The 18,857-nt window shown below is 39.3% G+C and overlaps 1 protein-coding gene across 1 annotated transcript in view; it reads right to left on the bottom strand.

Annotated features, from left to right (window-relative positions):
- The window catches only part of ARHGAP29 (Rho GTPase activating protein 29), a 79,538-nt gene that overhangs the window by 60,434 nt on the left and 247 nt on the right, over window positions 1-18,857 (bottom strand). The window contains exon 2 of the mRNA XM_068965629.1: window positions 377-613. Coding sequence (XP_068821730.1) covers window positions 377-581 — 205 coding nt within the window. The 5' untranslated portion in view covers window positions 582-613. The remainder of the gene's footprint in view (window positions 1-376; window positions 614-18,857) is intronic.

Here is an 18,857-nt window from a genome sequence, read left to right as displayed (position 1 = left end):
CAGGAACAATATAGAAAACTGAATCTAGGCAGATGTATTAACAATGTAAATTAAAACTATTAGTGTGCTTATTAAAGACCAATCAGTGCATTGCTACCATTAACAAGAAGGTTAAGATTCCAAATATCTAAAAATCTCCCATATCAAATGGGTCTTGTTCCCTCACTTCCCAAGCTTTCTACTATGGATTGCACTGTATCTGATTATAACATAGTTTACACTGTAAACATCAAACATTTGGCAAAACATATATAAAATAGCTAAAGCAGAATACTCTGCTTTACTACTGTGTACATACTTATATGAAAGTGAGGCTGGCATTTAAGATGTTAAAAACCATCCAATAAGAAGGCTAAGGGGAAAAGAGTTGACAAACCTGAAAGAATAGCTTCTTTCAAATATAGTAACATATGGGAGAACTTCCTGATATCATTCACCAACTCCTTGATGTAATCAGGATCCAAAATGGCGTTGGAATTTATGGACTTGAGCCCCATCTCAGAAGTTGTAACATCAGTTGAGAGCTGGCCTGTTGACAAAACACGTTTTTTCTTTGTCTTTTTCTGTTTGTAAGCAATCATCCTTTCACATAACAGTCAAAAAAATGGAATTCCTTATGTAGGGGAGACAAAAAGAGAGAAACGCAAATATTTCATTAACCAAGGTACATTATAACACCAGGTTTTCATGAACAGCTCAAAGCCCACCTCAATATTCTATTTAAAAAACCAACAACAAACTGTAATACTAATATAGCAACTTCCATTTATTAAGTGCCAATAATCTTGACAAGTCTATGATATGCAGATTCTCAATTCCCAAGTTAGGAAAGTGATTTGAAGGTTAAATGATTTGTCTAAGCTCTCAGCTGATAAATGATGAATTGGTACTTAAAACCACATCTGCCTTGTGACCAGAATCTATGCTCTTAATAAATTTCCTCTTAATTCCTAGGGCACAGAATTTTTTAAGCTATAAAAGTTGTTCTGAAATGTCACTTAATGGAAGAACATATTCTCCCACTATGACATCACCTTCAAAAATAAAGGTGAAATATGAGGTTTGAAAATAGAAAGGCCTGTTTTCACAATCTCCCTTCCATCATTACTATGTTTGACCTGACAAACTGTTAATCATCTCTTCTGGGCTTCCCTAGTGGCTCAGATGGTAAAGCATCTGTCTGCAGTGCAGGAGACCCGGGTTCAATCTCTGGGTTGGGAAGATCTCCTGGAGAAGGAAATGGCAGCCTACTCCACTACTCTTGCCTGGAAAATCCCATGGATGCGGAAGCCTGGTAGGCTACAGTCCATGGGGTCGCAAAGAGTCAGACACAACTGAGCAACTTCACTTTACTTACTTACTTCACTTTGGTGAAGTGTTAGTCGCTCAATCATGTCTGACTCTTTGTGACCCCATAGACTGAACAACAATACACACACATACTCTGGATTATCATTTTCATCAAGAATACTTCTCTGTTGAAATTAAGTTCTAAGCATGTCCACAAATCTGACACACTGTTGTTATTCAGTTGCTCAGTCGTGTCCGCCTCTTTGCTACCCCATGGACTGCAGCACACAAGGCTCCCCTGTCCTTTACCATCTCCCAGAGCTTATTCAAACTCATGTCCTTTGAGTCAACAACGACACACTTGGACTGAACAAATAAATATATGATCACTGGAGCAATATTTTTGGTAATTTCAGGGTGATGATATAATAAAAACAAAATCTTTGTTATGACAAAGACTGAGATTTGAATCCTAGCTGAATACTTAGTAACCTGTACAATTTGGTTATAGGCTGTGTGAAGATTAAAAGGGAACATAAAATTAAGACTTCATTTAAAACACCTAAACCTGGTACACAGTTGGAACTCAAGGAAAACCTTACTGTTTCTGCTTCATCCTTACATTTTATCTTCCTGGAATTAAAAGTCCTAAATTTGTTTATATCTCTTGAAATCAAAAAGGAAATGACTCGAGGAATTAAATTAGCTCAAGCATTATCATTGAAATATTTACCAAACGTTTTGTCTTAGATATTTGGATACTTTCAAAATGGTAGCATGACTAAGGACTTCTGTGAAATTTATAGTAGAAAGTTTTATGTAATATTCATTTCTGGGTTACATGTAAGATATAAAATTGTATCATTTACTCTTTACTATACATTGCCCAACTCCATAGATTACCGCCCCCTCCACCCCCCGCCCATCTACAGTTGTTTACTGTATCTAATTCTCTCTCTACTACCACACTAGGTAAATAACCATGATTTCTTGTCTGAGCTACTGCTACTAATTTCCTAAGGATTTTTCCACATTCATTCTTGTTCATTCCATAGGTAGTGTCTCATTACAAAGGTATTCACTTTCAAAACATGAATCTCATCATGTTATTTCTCTGTTCAAAACTCTTCCAAAGGACAATGAGAAGCTATCGTGCATTACAAGGTTCAACATGAGATCTGCCTCCTACCTATCTCTGCAATGTCATCTGAAGTCAAATTCCTACTCAACACTCTCAGCACTCTGGCCACCCACACACCACTTTCTCATTTTTCCAATAATATTTGTTTACCATGACTTGTAGTGGGAAATAATTTTACATCAGGAGCTAGTATACACATTAAGTATGTTATGTTTGTGTGTGGTGTATGCATGCAGAAATGCATAAACATAAAACAGATACTGGCCAAGGAGCCAGGTGATGTACTCAGATGTTTTCTTTCCTGTTCCATTTCATTTTTTAAAATGCCAGTTGTAACCCATCAAATTGCTCTCAGACTTACTATGGATTCTGTCCCTACAACCTGAAAAACACCAACTGTTGGACTCAACAGGGCCTTGTCTATATACAGTTCCATCTGCCTGGACTATTCCTTCCTCTTTGTTTACTCATTCTGATCTCAGTTCAAAGAAACCTTCCTGGACCTCCCCTGCCTCATAACCACCACCGCCACCAAACTAGAGCAGAATTTCCTGTTGGATGCTTTATAGCATCTTATCCTTTCCATCACTGCACTTATCCAAGTTCCCATAGATGATTCATGTTTCCCTATCCAGACTATAATCTCAAGGAAATCATGACCAATGTTTGCTAACCATGTGTTCTCTGCTTATAGCAGAATGAGGGATGAAAAACTCAAAACTGTCTGAATAAGTAACGATTTTGCAGGATGAATAATGAATAATAATGAATAAGCAATTTACAATGAATTTATAAACTTTATAATTTTACAAAATTTCAATTAATTTTTATAGAAATAAAATGGTTAACTCTGGATTGTTACAGTGTCTTGAATGGAAAATAGAAATTGTTTTTAAAAATTTGTCTCTAAAATAGTATCTTTCAAAAAAGAAGGCATATAAAGTTGAGTAAAGGCAAGAGTATATAAGACTGAAATCAAAGGTATTTCTATTACTGTTCCTCTACTTCTGATTATTAAATAAGGTGTCCTGACACTTCTTTAATAACATTTAAAAGTCCTTTATTCAATATTGTTATCCTCAAATCATTTCTGGAAATGCAATTTCTACATTCACTCTAGTTTCAAACCTATCTAACATTAACTCTTAAATGTGTAAATAACTTCTAAAATGAACTTAGGACAGTTTAGGGGGCACTATTATACCTAAGTCTCCCTCCAACAAAAACAAAACAACACTCAAGTGTCTTGTTTGGGCAGCTCTTTTACAAACCATTAATTTAAAGACTATTAGCCTAATTTATCACTTTTGCAGCTTACTTAATAAAGCCACTCTGATTAATTTTGATGGCTTTTAGTTTAGTAAATTAGAAAACTGGTCATTGTCACTGGTAAAAAGACGGTTATAAATTTTAAAGCGTATGTCACCAGCTTCAAATAAAACAAATCACCCACCTCAGTAAAACTAATTTACTTCAACTGTCAAATTAGTAACTCAAAGTTATAGAGCGTCTCAAAAATGCTTGAACATTTTTAGTCAAGACTATCTGTAAACAAACAAAAATGATGGGGATGTGAGGAGTCAGCATTATGGTGAGTAATGTACTACACTTTACTTTTACTATATACACTTTACTACTTTTCATATTTCAAACTAAAAGTTGAAAAAATGTTAACATAAAGTTAATCCAAACTTTCACAAAATTGAACTATGATAATGAGAAAGTTTGGAGGATATACACTTTCCAAGATCATCCACATTACTTTCTCAAGTCCCAAAATGAACTTCTAGTTGGTGGGAACAAAAAATGTAGTTACCAGATACTGTAACTGTAAATTTAATTTCATGAGATAATAATACAGAAAGCACACTTAGCACAACACTTGGTTCATCATGAAGATGCAATAACCATTAGCCATTATCATTAGCAGTGCTTTACTGCAGGAGACTGTAGACATACGTAAGTAATGAGCAACACGTGACTTCATTACAATATATCTGTAAATTGTGACCATGAAATATAGGACTGGAAACAATTCCAGAAATGTCACTGACTTTGTGGAAGCCTATTAAACGACTTCCAAGTGAAGTTTGAACTGTGCAAACAGATTGTTGAGCAAAATATTTGTGAAACTCTTCTAATTCTCTTGCATCTCTTCCAAGTCATCAATATAAAAAAACACATATTATCCACTTCACAAGCACTGTGTAGCAAAGAGAAAACTACTGTGCAAAACTACTTTCTCTATATGTTCCAAATTCTAAGTAATATGTGCATCAGAAATGTGAACACTAACTTCTGGTACCCTGGAATGTGTCTTTTCCAAGACATCAGTAGACTGTGTTTATCAAATGTTCTTGCCTCACGTTCCTCCACCCCAAATGTCTCCTTACAAGTATTTTCATTTTAGGCACCGGGCTGCCTAATTGAAAAGTGAAACAACCTCAAATATCTGTATTTAATTCCCAATCTTACTATTTCTACCTCAGGAAAAATTGCTATATATTTTAGAAATCTGCTATTTCAACACAATTTCTGATTGGTAAGAATCTTAGAGATTTTTTTTTTTTTAAATCAGGAAAATTCACCCTGGAGGTCTTTGATTATGTTTTTTAAATGCACTCCTCACTAAAACAGAAGAGGGGAATGTTGGAAACTTTTTCAGTAATATGCAAATAATTTCTAAAAGAAGGCATGCAATACTCATACACTTCATTCCTGTGCAGTCAGAACTCAGCACGTTTAAAGATGAAGCTGCCCAACCTCCCACGCCTCCAGAATGTCTAGCATTCCTGACCGGCAGGGCTCTCTCTCCCTTGACCAGCCAAAACTACCCAAAGCCAAAGACCACGTTCCCCATTCCAGCGTTTAAACAGAGTGGGAAAATGGATAAACCAAAAAGTGTGTCCGGCATTGATAGCGATGGACAAGAGATATCGTCTCTGAGACGCCTGGAGAAAAGTGGAAGGTGCATTCAGTTCCCGCCTTTAGCAACTAACAATCCTGCTCTCCGAAAAGTTATAAGCCCAATTCCCTCTTGAGGAAGAGAGTCAAGAAAGATAAACATGGAGACACGAGGTTCGTGAATTACTACAGCTGCAGTATGAAACGTCTCAGGCTTGAAAATTCAGCCGTCAAAACGGCAAAAAAAAAAAAAAAGAGTCCAGCCCTTAAAACGTCCGCGGCAGAACTGGGAAAGACCACTGAGGCTTACGCGGCCTCGGAAAGAAAAACCCCTCACTCAGCCCAAAAGACAGAGACGAAAACAATGCAACCACGGAAATCCTAAAATACATCGGGAATGAGACCCAGCTGAAGAGAGGACTGCTGTCAAGGCAGGTGGGGTAGAACGGGGTCAGATCAACTCTGTAGCGACAGAGCACAGATTCTAGAGCAAAGCTGCCTGAGTTGAAGTCACACTCTGCCAATTACTAGTCTGTGTGTTCTGACAGGTTTTTCCCATCTGAAAAATTAAATAATCGTGGAACTCTCAGGAGATCAAAATGTGTAGCGCACTTAGGAAACAGTATGCCGAGCGTGGGACGCACTAGGTGTTTGCTTTTATTATCTTCATCATCCGCTCAGGGCCACCGCTCGTGCCCTCCCGGCTCCCCCTCCGGTGCCGCGCCCCTCGTCCCGTCCGACCCCTCCCGGAGGACCAGGAGTCCTGGGGACACCGACCCGGCCCGCCGCCGCCGGTCATCAGCGCACCCGCAGTTGCCTCCACTTCCCGCCGCCGCCGCCAGGGCCGCCCTGACCGTAGACGTCAACTCGCCGGTGACCCGTGTCCTGCCTCAACCGCCGCAGCTGGAGCGAGCGCCGCCATCCGACACTCACCGCGGCGTTCCATCCCGCGTCCCGAGCGCGGACGCCCGCCCGACACTCACGGCCGTCACCGCCGACCCCATCCCCCACGGCTCGCAGACGCCGGCCAAAGCCGCCGCCGCCGCCACGGCCCGTGCAGCTACCGCCAAGACCGCCCCGGCCCCGGCCGCCCCGCCCCCGGCCCCGGCCGCCCCGCCCCCGGCCCCGGCCGCCCCGCCCCCGGCCCCGGCCGCCCCGCCCCCGGCCCCGGCCGCCCCGCCCCCCGGGGCCCAGCCCATTGGTCCGCGCACCCGGGGGGCGGGGCCGGACGCGGGCAGCAGGTGGGGGCGGCCTCCGGTTCACGCGCTCGGGGCTCCATCGGTCAGCTGCACCTTGGCGGGCTGGCGGTCCTGAGTGCTGCAGGACGTGTTAGCAGCCCCGTGTGGCTTGTGGCAGAACGGGCGGAGGAACCTTAGGAATAGGTCACCTGATGACTACATCTGACAAACGGAAATTTCTTGGATAAGCAATCTATATTTTTTTATGAGGTACTTCTTTTGACGACCTCGTTCCTCTCTCTCCAACTCTTAAGAAAACAAAAACACGAACCAAAGCAGGTAAAAGTGTAACACAAGCCTGACTCCTTTTCAGAAAAATAAACTTCCTCAAAACCAACTAACTACTCTACTCTCTGTACAGGGTCCTATTTCCCACTTAGACCTATATATTACTTCAATTGCACTCTCAAACTCGCTCGGAATGAGAAAAAATGTCTGAGAAAGATGGAATAACTAAAGAAAGCAGCAGGGGCCAAAAGCACATCGGTTTCCACATCATTCTACTCAGGAAAACAAGCCTTATCAGTTACCTTCATGCTGGAACATTCAGAAAGAACTGAAGAACCGATGGAGAAACAGGGCCCATGGGGAGGATAGTGTGGCTAAGTGTAGTGTTGGAGGCAGAGAAAAACAATGATCACACGGGGAGAGTGCAGAAAAAGACAAGTGAGTGTGAGGAAGAAGAGGAGGAGGAAACTGGGGCTGCACTCATAGGGAGAGAGGCAAAAGCAAGCAAGACAGAAACAAGTGAGGGCAGAAAGAAGATAATGAGGGAAAAAAGAGAAAAGAGCGACCACCTACTTCCAGAAACAGAAAAAGGAAGTGAGCATGATAGAGCCAACAAGGGAAGTAGCAAGAAAGGGAGAAAATACTCACTGGCAAAGAGAAGAGGAACATCTCTCATATCTTTGAACTCTTTTACTAAAAACAATGTTGGGGAAATAAAGCAAATTTGGCCCTTCAGGTGCTACTTTATAAAAGGTAAATCTGAAAACATTCAGCTCCTTGGTTACTTTAGCTCCACACTGGAATTTTCAGATTCAACTTACACAAATTTACCCCTTCAAACTTCAAAAACAACAGTATCAAGGACATGCCATAGATACTAAGGAAACCCTAAATCCAAACTCTCCTTCTAACCACACTTAAAAAGAACAATGCGCCATGGACTCGCACCATGGAAACTGATGATGCCCTGAACTGAAACAAACTAATGAGAGGTCAGGAATCCCAGGCCAAAAAGGGGCTGGAGCATTGCAACCCTAATTAAATCCTAAGAAAAGGTTTGGGGAAGAAATATAAGAAAGTTACTCCATCTCAAACACTCTTTTATATCTATTTTAAAATACCTATATATTAGCGTTGAGAAGGAAGTGGCAACCCACTCCAATATTCTTACCTGGGAAAGGCTAGAGTCTGGAGGGCTACAGTCTATGGGGTCACAAAAAGTCAGACACAACTTAGGGACTAAACAATAGTACATGGTTGCAAAATATGGATCATACTTAATATAATGCTTTTTGACTTAAAAAATAAAATACCTGTATATTAATAATGTTGTACTCTCTTACTCCATTAATCACCACTCCCTTAATAAAGAGGATTGTGTTCCTTATTAAAGTTAAACTGACAATGTTGTGCACAAGGTCCTCATGTGTGAGGTAGAAGCGGTGGTGTGCAAAGACAGAAAGGAGCACATGGCAGGGAGGGAGAGGAAAAACACCATGAAAGATGTGGGAGGGAGAGAAACAATTGTGGAGAGAAGAGAAAGAAGACCAAGAAAGATTCAGGGACAAGTTAAGGCAGAGAAAATAAGATGGAGACAGAATGGGAAGACAGAAAGAGAAAGAGAAATAGGGGGACTACCCACTAACAAGAAAAGGAAGACAGACACTTCTCACACCCAAACAATTCTGGGCAAGTGATCCTAATTAAGCGCCTAGGTTGTTACTGGAAAAGATAAATATGAGAACCTCAGGCTCCTCAATTACTTGGACTCTACTATCATTTTGCAGATTTAATTTTTGAAAACTTACCCATTAAACTTTAAACATAACTGTGTCAAGATTAAAAGTACTAACAACGCTGGGGACATCTAACAATCAAATGTTCCTTCAAACCCTACTGGAAGAGAATGATGTACCACAAACACTCATCATGGAAACCACTGAGGACTAAACTGAAGCACATCAACGGGGAAGAGAGGAAAGCATTCTAAAGCCATGGAAGGTAGAGGCAGGGTAACCTTCAGAGAGCTCAACAGAGCAAAGTCCGCCCCCTGGATCTGCTCTGGGTTAACCTCAAGACCCTTCCCACCAGATCTACCTTTAAACGATATCAAAACAGCCAACTACTGTGCACAGAACCAGCAGAGTGGCTCCTCGATGAATACTGGACGATTAACTTATAAGTACTGTTATCTGAGGGAAATTTTGAGAAGTCTTTCAATCCCAATCCTCCTCTTAAATCTTTTTTAAAAATATATTAATTGTCTGTCATCTTTTCTACTCTTTTTCCTTAGTAAGGAACAGGGTATTGGAAACATTAGCGAAAATTGTAGTTCACTTTTAAATTAAAGGGGTTATTTTATTAATTCTCCCTAATTTACATTTTGTTTAAAGAAATTTTATGTCACACAAGTGAGTTTCTAGTATGAAAAAGTACACTATTAAAACCTTTCTGCAACTCCAAAATTTTTGGTTTATAATTAAATCATAAACTGTTTAAAAGAAGAAAAAGTAAAACCATCTGTATATCTATCGTAGAAGTCTAATATCTTAAAATTGTTTTTACCATTTTACATTATTATTGTCTCAAGTATTTTTTCCTTCTAAAACAGAAATTCTTATCCTCCGTGATGTTACTTTTCTGTCACTCTGTGAACCTTCAACTTCCATACTGTTAAAATCTTTCCCATGTGTTCTCTTCAGTGTTAACATTTATAATAAGTATTCCTATTTTTGCTGGGTAGGGATCTTCATATTCCTGAAATTGATTCTGTAGTTTAGGTAGCCTACTTTTCATAATAGAACATTGTTCCAAAAACATTTTACAGTGTCTGTGGACACCTTTGGTTCTCACAACTGGGAAGGAATCGTACTGACATCTAGTGAACAGAGGCCAAGGATGCCGCTACACATCCTGCCTGCACAAGAGAGCACCCCTCAACCCTACCTCCACCCCTAACAAAGCAGGACCCAGTCCCAAATAGTCACAAAGTGTCAAGACTGAGAAACTCTGCTCTAGATCCAATCACCACTTTATAAGCAATATAGAAGACAAGAGAATACGTTAAATTATATCACAGGATTCACTCAGTAAAGTCTAGACTGTGCACCATTTTATAGAGCAAACAACAGTTTCTTAAACAAATAAACTGCCACTAAAATGATGAAAAGAAAGTTTCCAGATTTTAAAAAAGTCTTAAAATTTTGAATACATCAATGCAGGAATAACTAAGATCAGATTTGCCCTTCTACTGTATTATTTTCCTCTTTGTGACCCCATGGACAGCAGCCTGCACCAGGCTCCGCCGTCCATGGGATTTTCCAGGCAAGAGTACTGGAGTGAGTTGCCATTTCCTTCTCCAGGGAATCTTCCTGACCCAGGGATCAAACCCAGGTCTCCCGCATTGTAGACAGACGCTTTAGTGTCTGAGCCACCAGGGAAGTCCTTCTATATTATTTTCATACATCAGACTATAAACAGCACAGGACCATGATCCTGCAGAGATGGAATCACTAACAAATGAGGTGATCCCTACAAGTCACCCCAACTCTCTGCCTGGAGGTACATTCTAGACCACAGAACAGAAGGAGGAAGCCAAACAGAGTGTGGTGCTCTCGTTGAGGAAAGAGCAATCATAGCTCTGGAATCAGTACAGCAGAGTGCCAGAGAGGAAGAAGGTAGGCAGAGAAAGAGCTCCAGAAATTTGCATAGGCAACTCCTTAATTTTCTTGCTGAATTCAAAGCTGTATATGTACAGGGTGAATCCCCACAAGGGTGGACAAAGAATTTCCAAGGAGCTGTAGCTGAACAATTTCCAGGGCTCTCACAAGGCTAGGAGACCTCTGAGTTTTCATCACCCAGAGCAGAGAGACCTATGAATACTTAAGGAGAGATCCCTGAAGGACATGTGTTAGTAGTACGTGGAGACCAGCCCTAATAAAATAATATTCTAGACTCACCTCAAATGAAGCTTCAACACAAGCCTCATTTTGTAAATTTCTCTTTTTAAAAAAATACTGACATTTAAAACAAAAGTAACAGCAATTTGTGTGGCATTTACAACATATGTAGAATAGCAAAAGGTATCACAATAACAAAAACTAAGAGAGGAGGGAAATGCAAGTAAGGTTCTTACACTATATGTGAAATAGCATGTTATTATTTGAAGGCATATTATAATAAATTTAAAATGTATAATAAATCTTCAGAGGTACAGTTAATAAGCCAACAGTAGCTATAACTGGAATTTCAAAAAATTAGTCAATCCAAAAGAAGGCAGAACAAGAGGAAAAGAAACGAACAGATGAGAAAAATTAAAGACAAACAGCAAGATGATAGGCTTAAACCCAATCATATCAATAATTACATTAAATATAAATTCTCTAAACACCCCTATAAAAAGGCAGCACTGGTCAAATTGGACAACTGGACAATCTCTAAAAAAGTAAGACTCAATTACATACTGACTTTCCAGGTGGCACTAGTGGTAAAGAACCTGCCTGAAAATGCAGGAGACATAACAGACATGGGTTCCATTCCTGGGTGAGGAAGATCCCCTGGAGAAGGGCATGGCAACCCACTCTTGCCTGAAGAATACCAGAGAGGAGTCTGGCAGGCTACAATCCATAGGACTGCAAAGAGTCAGACATGACTGAAGTAACAGCATACACACACAGTTACAAACTGCCTGTAAGAAACAGACGTAAAATATAAAAGACACAAGTAAGTTGAAAGTAAAACATCAGAAAAAGATACACCAAGTAAATACTAGGCATAAGAAAGCAGAAGTAGTTTTTAATCAGACAAGGATAAAGAGTAACATTTTATAATAGTAAGAGTCAATTCATCTTAAAGACATTATCTTAGTGTATGCACCTAAAAATAGAGTATATAGGATAAGACTTGACAGAAATTAAGGAAAAATAGATAAATCCCAATGATAGTTAAGATTTCAATAATCCTCTCTCATTAACTGATAGAATAATAAGAGAAAATCTGTAAGGATATAGAAAATTTAAACAATACTATCAATCAACTTGACTTGCCTGACACACATTTATAGAGAATTTTACCCAATGACAGAATACACAGTCTTTTCAAATACACATAAAATATTCACTAAGATATATGTAGGACCATACACAGCAAGTCCCAATAAATTTAAGAAAACTGAAATCATACAGTGTATGTTCTCTGACCCAAACAAAATTAAATATAGAATAAATAACAGGAGGAAAATCACCAAATACTTGGAAACTATATATTTTTAAATAATCCATGGGTCACATTTTCACAAGGCAAATTTGAAAATAGTTTGAACTGAATAAAAATGAAAACACAATATTTCAAAATGGGTAAGTTACACAGTAAAAGCAGTAGTTAGAGAAATATACTGTTTTAGAAACCTTATTAAAAAGAAAGGAGGGTCCATCTGCAGCAACATGGATGGATCTAGAGATTGTCATACTGAGTAAAGTCAGACAGAGGAGAATTATCGTATGACATCCCTTATATGCAGAATCTAAAAAGAAATGATACAAATGAACTTATTTACAAAACAGAATCAGACTCACAGAGAACAAACTTATGGTGCCAAGGGGGAAGGATTGGAGGAAGAGATGGGGAGCTTGGGATCCACATGTACACACTGCTACATTTAAAATGGATATCAACAAGGTCCTACTGTATAGCACATGGCACTCTGCTCAATCTTATGTGGCAGGCTAGGTGGCAGGAGAGTTTGGGGGAGAATGGATACATGTATTTGTATGGCTAAGTCTCTCTGCTGTCCACCTGAAACTATCACAACATTGTTAACTGGCTATATGCCAATATAAAATAAAAATGTTTTTTAAAATAAATAAAATACTTGAACAATAAAAAACAAAGAAAGGAGGATCTAAAATCAATGATTTAAGCTTTTACTTCAAGCTATAGAGCAAAGAGCAAACTGAACAGAAAGTAAGTAAAACAAAGGAAATAATGGTAGAAATAAGAGTAGAAATCAGTGATTTCTTTATTTTCTTGGGCTCCAAAATCACTGTGGACGGCGACTGCAGCCATGAAATTAAAAGATGCTTGCTCCTTGGAAGAGAAGCAATGACAAGCTTAGACAGCATATTAAAAAGCAGAGACATTACTTTGCCAACAAAGGTCTGAAGAGTCAAAGCTAGGGTCACAAAGAGTCGGACACAACAGAGCAACTGAACAACAAGGAAGAAATCAGTGATATGGAAGACAGGTAACAGAGAGAAATCAATGTAACTAAATGTCGGTTCTTTGAAAAGATCGATTAAATAGATATATATCTTGCTGAACTGATCAAAAAATAAACTGAGAAAACAAATTACTAATATCATGAATGAAATAAGGAACATCAGTACAGACCCTACAGATATTAAAAGGGAAAAGACTATTATAAACAACTTTGCCACGAAATTCAACTCTGATAAAATGGAAAAATTTATTGAAAGACACAAATAACCAGATCTAACACACAAAATAGAAAATCTGGGGCAACTTTATATGTACTTTAAAAAATGGATTCATACTTTAAAACACCTCACAAAGAAAAACTGCAGACCCAGATGGCCTCACTAATGAAATCTATTGAACTAGATAAAATAGTCCTATAGAAACTCTCAAAAAATAGAAGAGTTGGAAAACCTCCCAACTCATTTTATGAGGTCAGTATTACTCTGATACTGAAAGCAGACAAATATAAGAAAACTACGGATCAAATTTCCTAACACAGTATTAGCAAGTCAAACCCAACAATATTTAAAAGAAATAACACATTAGAACCAAGAAAGGTTTGTCTCAAGAATCAAGCTTAGTTTAATAGTCAATAGACAAAAAAAAATGTGACGATCTTAATAAATGCAGAAAAAGCATCTGACAAAATTCTGCAAACTTTCATGATTAAAGCAGTCAGCAAAGTAGGAATAGAAAGGAATTTTTTCAACCTTTTAAGAGGCATCTACAAAAAATCTGCAGCTAACATCTTGGTCAATAATGAAAGACTATCTATGTTTTCCACTTTAAAATTAGGATCAATATTGTTACTGGGCTTCCCTGGTGGCTCAGATGGTAAAGAATCTGAGTCTGCAATGCAGGAGACCTGGGTTGAATGTCTGGGTCAGGAAGATCCTCTGGAGATGGGAATGGCTACCCACTCCAGTGTTCTTGCCTGGAGAATTCCATGGACAAAGGAGCCTGGCAGGCTATACAGTCCATGGAGTTGCAAAGGGTTGGACATGACTGAGGGTCTAACACACACTATTGTTACTGAAGGTCTTAGACAGTACAAGAGAACAAGAGACAAAAAAATAAAACACAGACTGAAAAGGAAGAAGTAAAACACTTCATTAAAAACTGACATGTTTGCATACCTCAAAAACTCTAAGAAACCTACAAATGAGTTACTGCAACTAATAAATGAATTTAGCAAGGCCACAGAATATAGGGCCAATATATTACAATTTTATTTCTAAATACTAGCAACAAACAATTGGACAGTGATATTTTAGAAACAAAGACCATTTATAATAGCATCAAAAAATCAGATATTTTTAGGAATAAATTTAACAAAATATGTCTAACATCCTAAATTTAAAACTATAAAACTTCAGCGGCCAGAAATTAAAGAAGTGAATCAGTCAGTAAGTATGCCATGCTCACAGACTGGAAGAATGAAAACTGTTGAAGACTTTCGTTTCCCTCAAAGTGATGTGTCATTTCAAGCAATCCCAAACAAAATCTCTCCTAGGTTTTTGCAGAAATTGATAGGCTGACTCTGAAATGTATATAATATGTAAAAAATCGAAGCAGCCAAAAAATTTTTGAAAAAAGAACAGATTTGGAAGATCCATAATGTCTGATTTTAAGATTTACTATAGAGTTACAGTTACCAAAACAATATGATATTATTACAGAGAGTGAAACAGATCAACAGAATAGTCTAGAAATAGACCTACATATTTTCAAAAGGTGCTAAAGTAATTCAATAGGGGGAAAGGTGTTCTTTTCAATAAATGGTACTGAAATAACTTGACAGCCATACGAGAAAAAAAATGATCCTTACTTCAGAGTATACCCTAAAATTAACTCAACATGTATCATAAACCTAAATACATAATCTAATACTATCAATCTTTTAAATGCTGGAGCTGGAAGAGGCAACTGCATGTTTTTATAAAAAAAAATTATGGGAGAACACAGCCATGCCCAACTGTTTATGTACTGTCAATAGCTGCTTTTGCCCTACAACAGCAAAGTTGAGTGGTTGAGGTACTGTAGCCTGTAAGCCTAAAATATTTATGATCTGGTCCTTTAAGAATATGTTTGAGGATCTCTATTCTAAGAAAACTTGAATAGAAAACCTAGAGAACCATTTCGTAGACACAAAAAGCAAGAACCATTAAACAGACAAACAAACAAACAAACAACTGGTTAACTAAACTTCATTGAAATGTAAAGCTTCTGCTATTTGAAAGACAACTGTTAAGCCCACAAATCGGGAGAAAATACATGACAAAGGACTTGTATTCAAATTACATCAAGAACTCTTAGCTCAATAATAAAACAAACAGCACAAGAAATTAATTAGTAAAAGATCTGAACAGATACTTCAAAAAAGAAGATACACAACTGGGCAATAAGCACATGAAATAGTGCTCATCATTAGTATCAGAGAAACACAAATTTAAGCCACAATGAGATACCACTAAATGTCTACTGGAATTCTCAATTTCAGCTAGAGTGAAATCTGGGAGAGGAAGGATGTACAGCAACTAAACTCCCACACATTGGTGTTATACAAGGTACATACCACTTTGGAAAACAGCCTGGCAGTTCCTTATACACATGAACATACATTTACCATAAAACCCAGCAACTCTACTCCCTTATATATCTCCCCAAAATGAAAAATACATTAATCCAAAAACTATACACAAATGTATGCAGGAACTTTTTTCATGACAGTCAAAAACTGGAAACAATCCGAGTGCCAACAGATAAATGCTAACAGCCTTACAAGGGAATACTACTCAACAATAAAATATCTATAACATAGCAAAAAACCATGGGTGGATCTCAAAAACATCATGCTAAATGAAAGTCAGGCACAAAGAAAAGATGAACTTAATTCTTAGTAACAAAAAAGCAGGAATGGCTGCCTGGTGATGGGCTTGTAGTGTGGAAGGTGGGGGGAGTTCTGCATGTGAGAACTTTTAGAAATAATGGAAATGTTCTATATCTTGATTATGGGGATTACATGAGTGTATACAATTGTCAAAAGTCACTCATAGTGTATAAAAATCTCTTACTATTTTAGTACTCAAGCAATATTAGATAAATTAAAAGTAAAATTGTAAGGTTGCTATTCCCTCCTCCGGGGGATCTTCCTAACCCAGGGATGGAACCCACATCTCTTACATCTCTTGTATTGGCAGGCATTCTTCTCCACTAGCGCCACCTGGGAAGCCCACAAAATTGCAGGAAGTTCTACTGAAATAATCCCTGAATTCAACTTTCTCTCTCCCTTAATATTTTTCAAAATATTTTCCACCTTCTTCCTTAGAAAGAAAGTCTGTAGTATTTGAATACTTTATCAGGGATAAATACTGGAGCATTTTTTTAAGAAAAAGAAAAAAACTTATCCCAGGGAGGCAGTATCATCAAAGGGCTCCTGCTTATCAGAGTAAAAGATAAAGACAAAGCAGAAAGTACAAGCCATCCACAAAAATCCTCATCATATCCAAACGTGTTGCTAACCCTCCTTTTAAACCTCCTTATTTCTTTACACAGGGATGTATCTTTCTGTGTTGTGGCTCATCATTACACTGGAGATGAGGTGGGAAATCAAAAACAAACAAAGTAGCCATCAATGCAAAATCATAGAAGCTGACCGATGACACCCTTGTATGTGTGCATTAGGATAACCAGCAACTCTGCCAAGAAGGATCTTTTGGCCTTCTGTGCTTATTAAAATCATTCTCTTAATCAACTTCAATCTCACAAAAAACATCACTTCTTCCAAAAAGCCTTTTCATTTCCTCTACCGAAAATAAATCATTCCTTTACTTTCCCATAGGACATTCAACATACTTTTCTCAGGCAACCCAAGATATTATGTCTTGGGCCCTATTTATTTGAAATTACCTGCTTCTACCCAATAGACTGAAAGTTTTCACAAGACCTTGTCTAACATAAAGTGGTGTCAAACTAAATTTTCTGAGGGAATGCTGAATCAATCACCAGTGGTACAGGAATGAAAATCTTTCCAGGGAACCTTTTGGTCATGAGCTTTGTTCAAGCATTACTAACAACTGAGACCAACAGCAGTGGTTGAAGCAGCACACATTCCTAGATCAAGGGCTTTTACCACTGGGAAGAGAAGGTGCTGATAATTTAGTGGATATTCTATTTTAGGGAGGTGGGTAGAGCAGGAATGACCAGCCACCATAGATTCCATGAACAGTGCTTTCTTCATCTCAGCCAGAGTTTTACTTCCTGCCAATTTGGGAACCGAAAAATTTTCAATTCAAACCTATCTTACTTCTCTTCAAATCCACTCTAGACTTTTTCTCAGAATCAGGAGACTAAGGCTATTTGAACCATAAAGCTAATGAAGCTTAAGTGTCCGGGTTCCTCACTTGCTTAGTTCCTACAATCAGGAAGCATTTCTAGTATGCATTCCTGGCAAACTGCCTGAAGAAATCTCTGAAGAAAGGGATTTAAATCTCCAAGACCCATAATTTGTTGCGATTCCTTTACTCATTCTAAATATTCGCTTTCGTACTTAATTATGAATTCTTTTTCTTGAACAGGAAACTAACCCCCCCTCCCAACACACACACACACACTTCCTCAAACCGAACTAGGGGACGAAGCTAATTCCCAAAAAGAAGAGAAAAGGAAAAGGTAAATGTCAAACAAATAGTTCTTTGGTTATTTTGGCTCCGCTGCCGTGTTGCAGCTTTCACCTCCTAACAGTCCCTAAGAGATCCACCATTAGAGGTGGATAGAGGATGTCAACGACCAAAACCAAAACAAAAAAACAGTCCATGAACGTAGTTGGTTAGCAAACCTCACCCTCCTCTCTAAAGCAGAGTGATGATGAAAAAGCGAGATGGACCCTGGAAATGTCAGAGGGGGCTCAAAGACAAGGAGACTCTCCGGCTACTTCGTTCAAGGCAAAGGAAGGCCTTCCCTAGGGCCAAGGTTTGGATTGTGGGACCTGGGACAGCCCGGGAAACAAACTCACAGGGATACCCTCTCCTGCTCTCCTCTTGGGAGCTGCAATCCTCCGCCTGTCAATTTCTATTCTGCAAAGCACAGGGCTTAGCCGAGGACCAGGCTGGGATAGCGGGTGCGTGTGTGCGCGTGCGAAGAAACAGCTACAGGGGTGTGACAGAAGGGTCGGAGTGGTGGGAGAGGGAGGGAGTGTGAAGAGCGCCAGACACGCACCGGAGCGGGCACTTGGGTAGAAGCGGAACTGAGTGTTTTTCTACTTTTCATTACCGCTCCCCCCGCCAAATAAATAAATAAACAAACACCCGGGCCTAGGTGAGGCGAAATGTGATAAGAAAAGGAAGACAGGCAACACGAAATGTCTTGTTATTTTACCTCAGCTTTCGCATTTGTCAGACAAAAATTTGAGAAAAAGGCACTAAACTTCCAAAAAGATCCCAAGTAAGGAACACGAAAGTGAAGACCTCGTTAAGGAAACCAAAAGTGGGGGGTGCCGGGGGGAGAGAGAGTGCGGGGCAGGGAGGGTGAAGAAGCCCCTTCCAGAATTCCGCTTAAAGGCGGATGAGCGAACGTGGTTAGAAAAGGGAGAGGGGCTGCAGGACACTCGAGGGGAACCTGGAAAGGGAGGAAAGTCCACCTCGAGACTCTCCTCCCCAGATCCCGGGACGCCGTCGCCTAACTGGGGCACCGGGGTCCGCGGGTCCCTGCGACGCCCTCTCCAGCTCTCCCCGCTCTCCCTCCCCTGCCGCGCCCCTCATCCGCTAGGACCCCTCCCGGAGGACCAGGAGTCCTGTGGGCCC

The sequence above is a fragment of the Capricornis sumatraensis genome, chromosome 2, assembly GCF_032405125.1.
Source record: "Capricornis sumatraensis isolate serow.1 chromosome 2, serow.2, whole genome shotgun sequence".
Classification (NCBI taxonomy): Eukaryota; Metazoa; Chordata; class Mammalia; order Artiodactyla; family Bovidae; genus Capricornis; species Capricornis sumatraensis.
The sequence above is the reverse complement of the archived record's forward strand: the minus strand, read 5'-3'. Positions and strand labels throughout refer to the sequence as shown.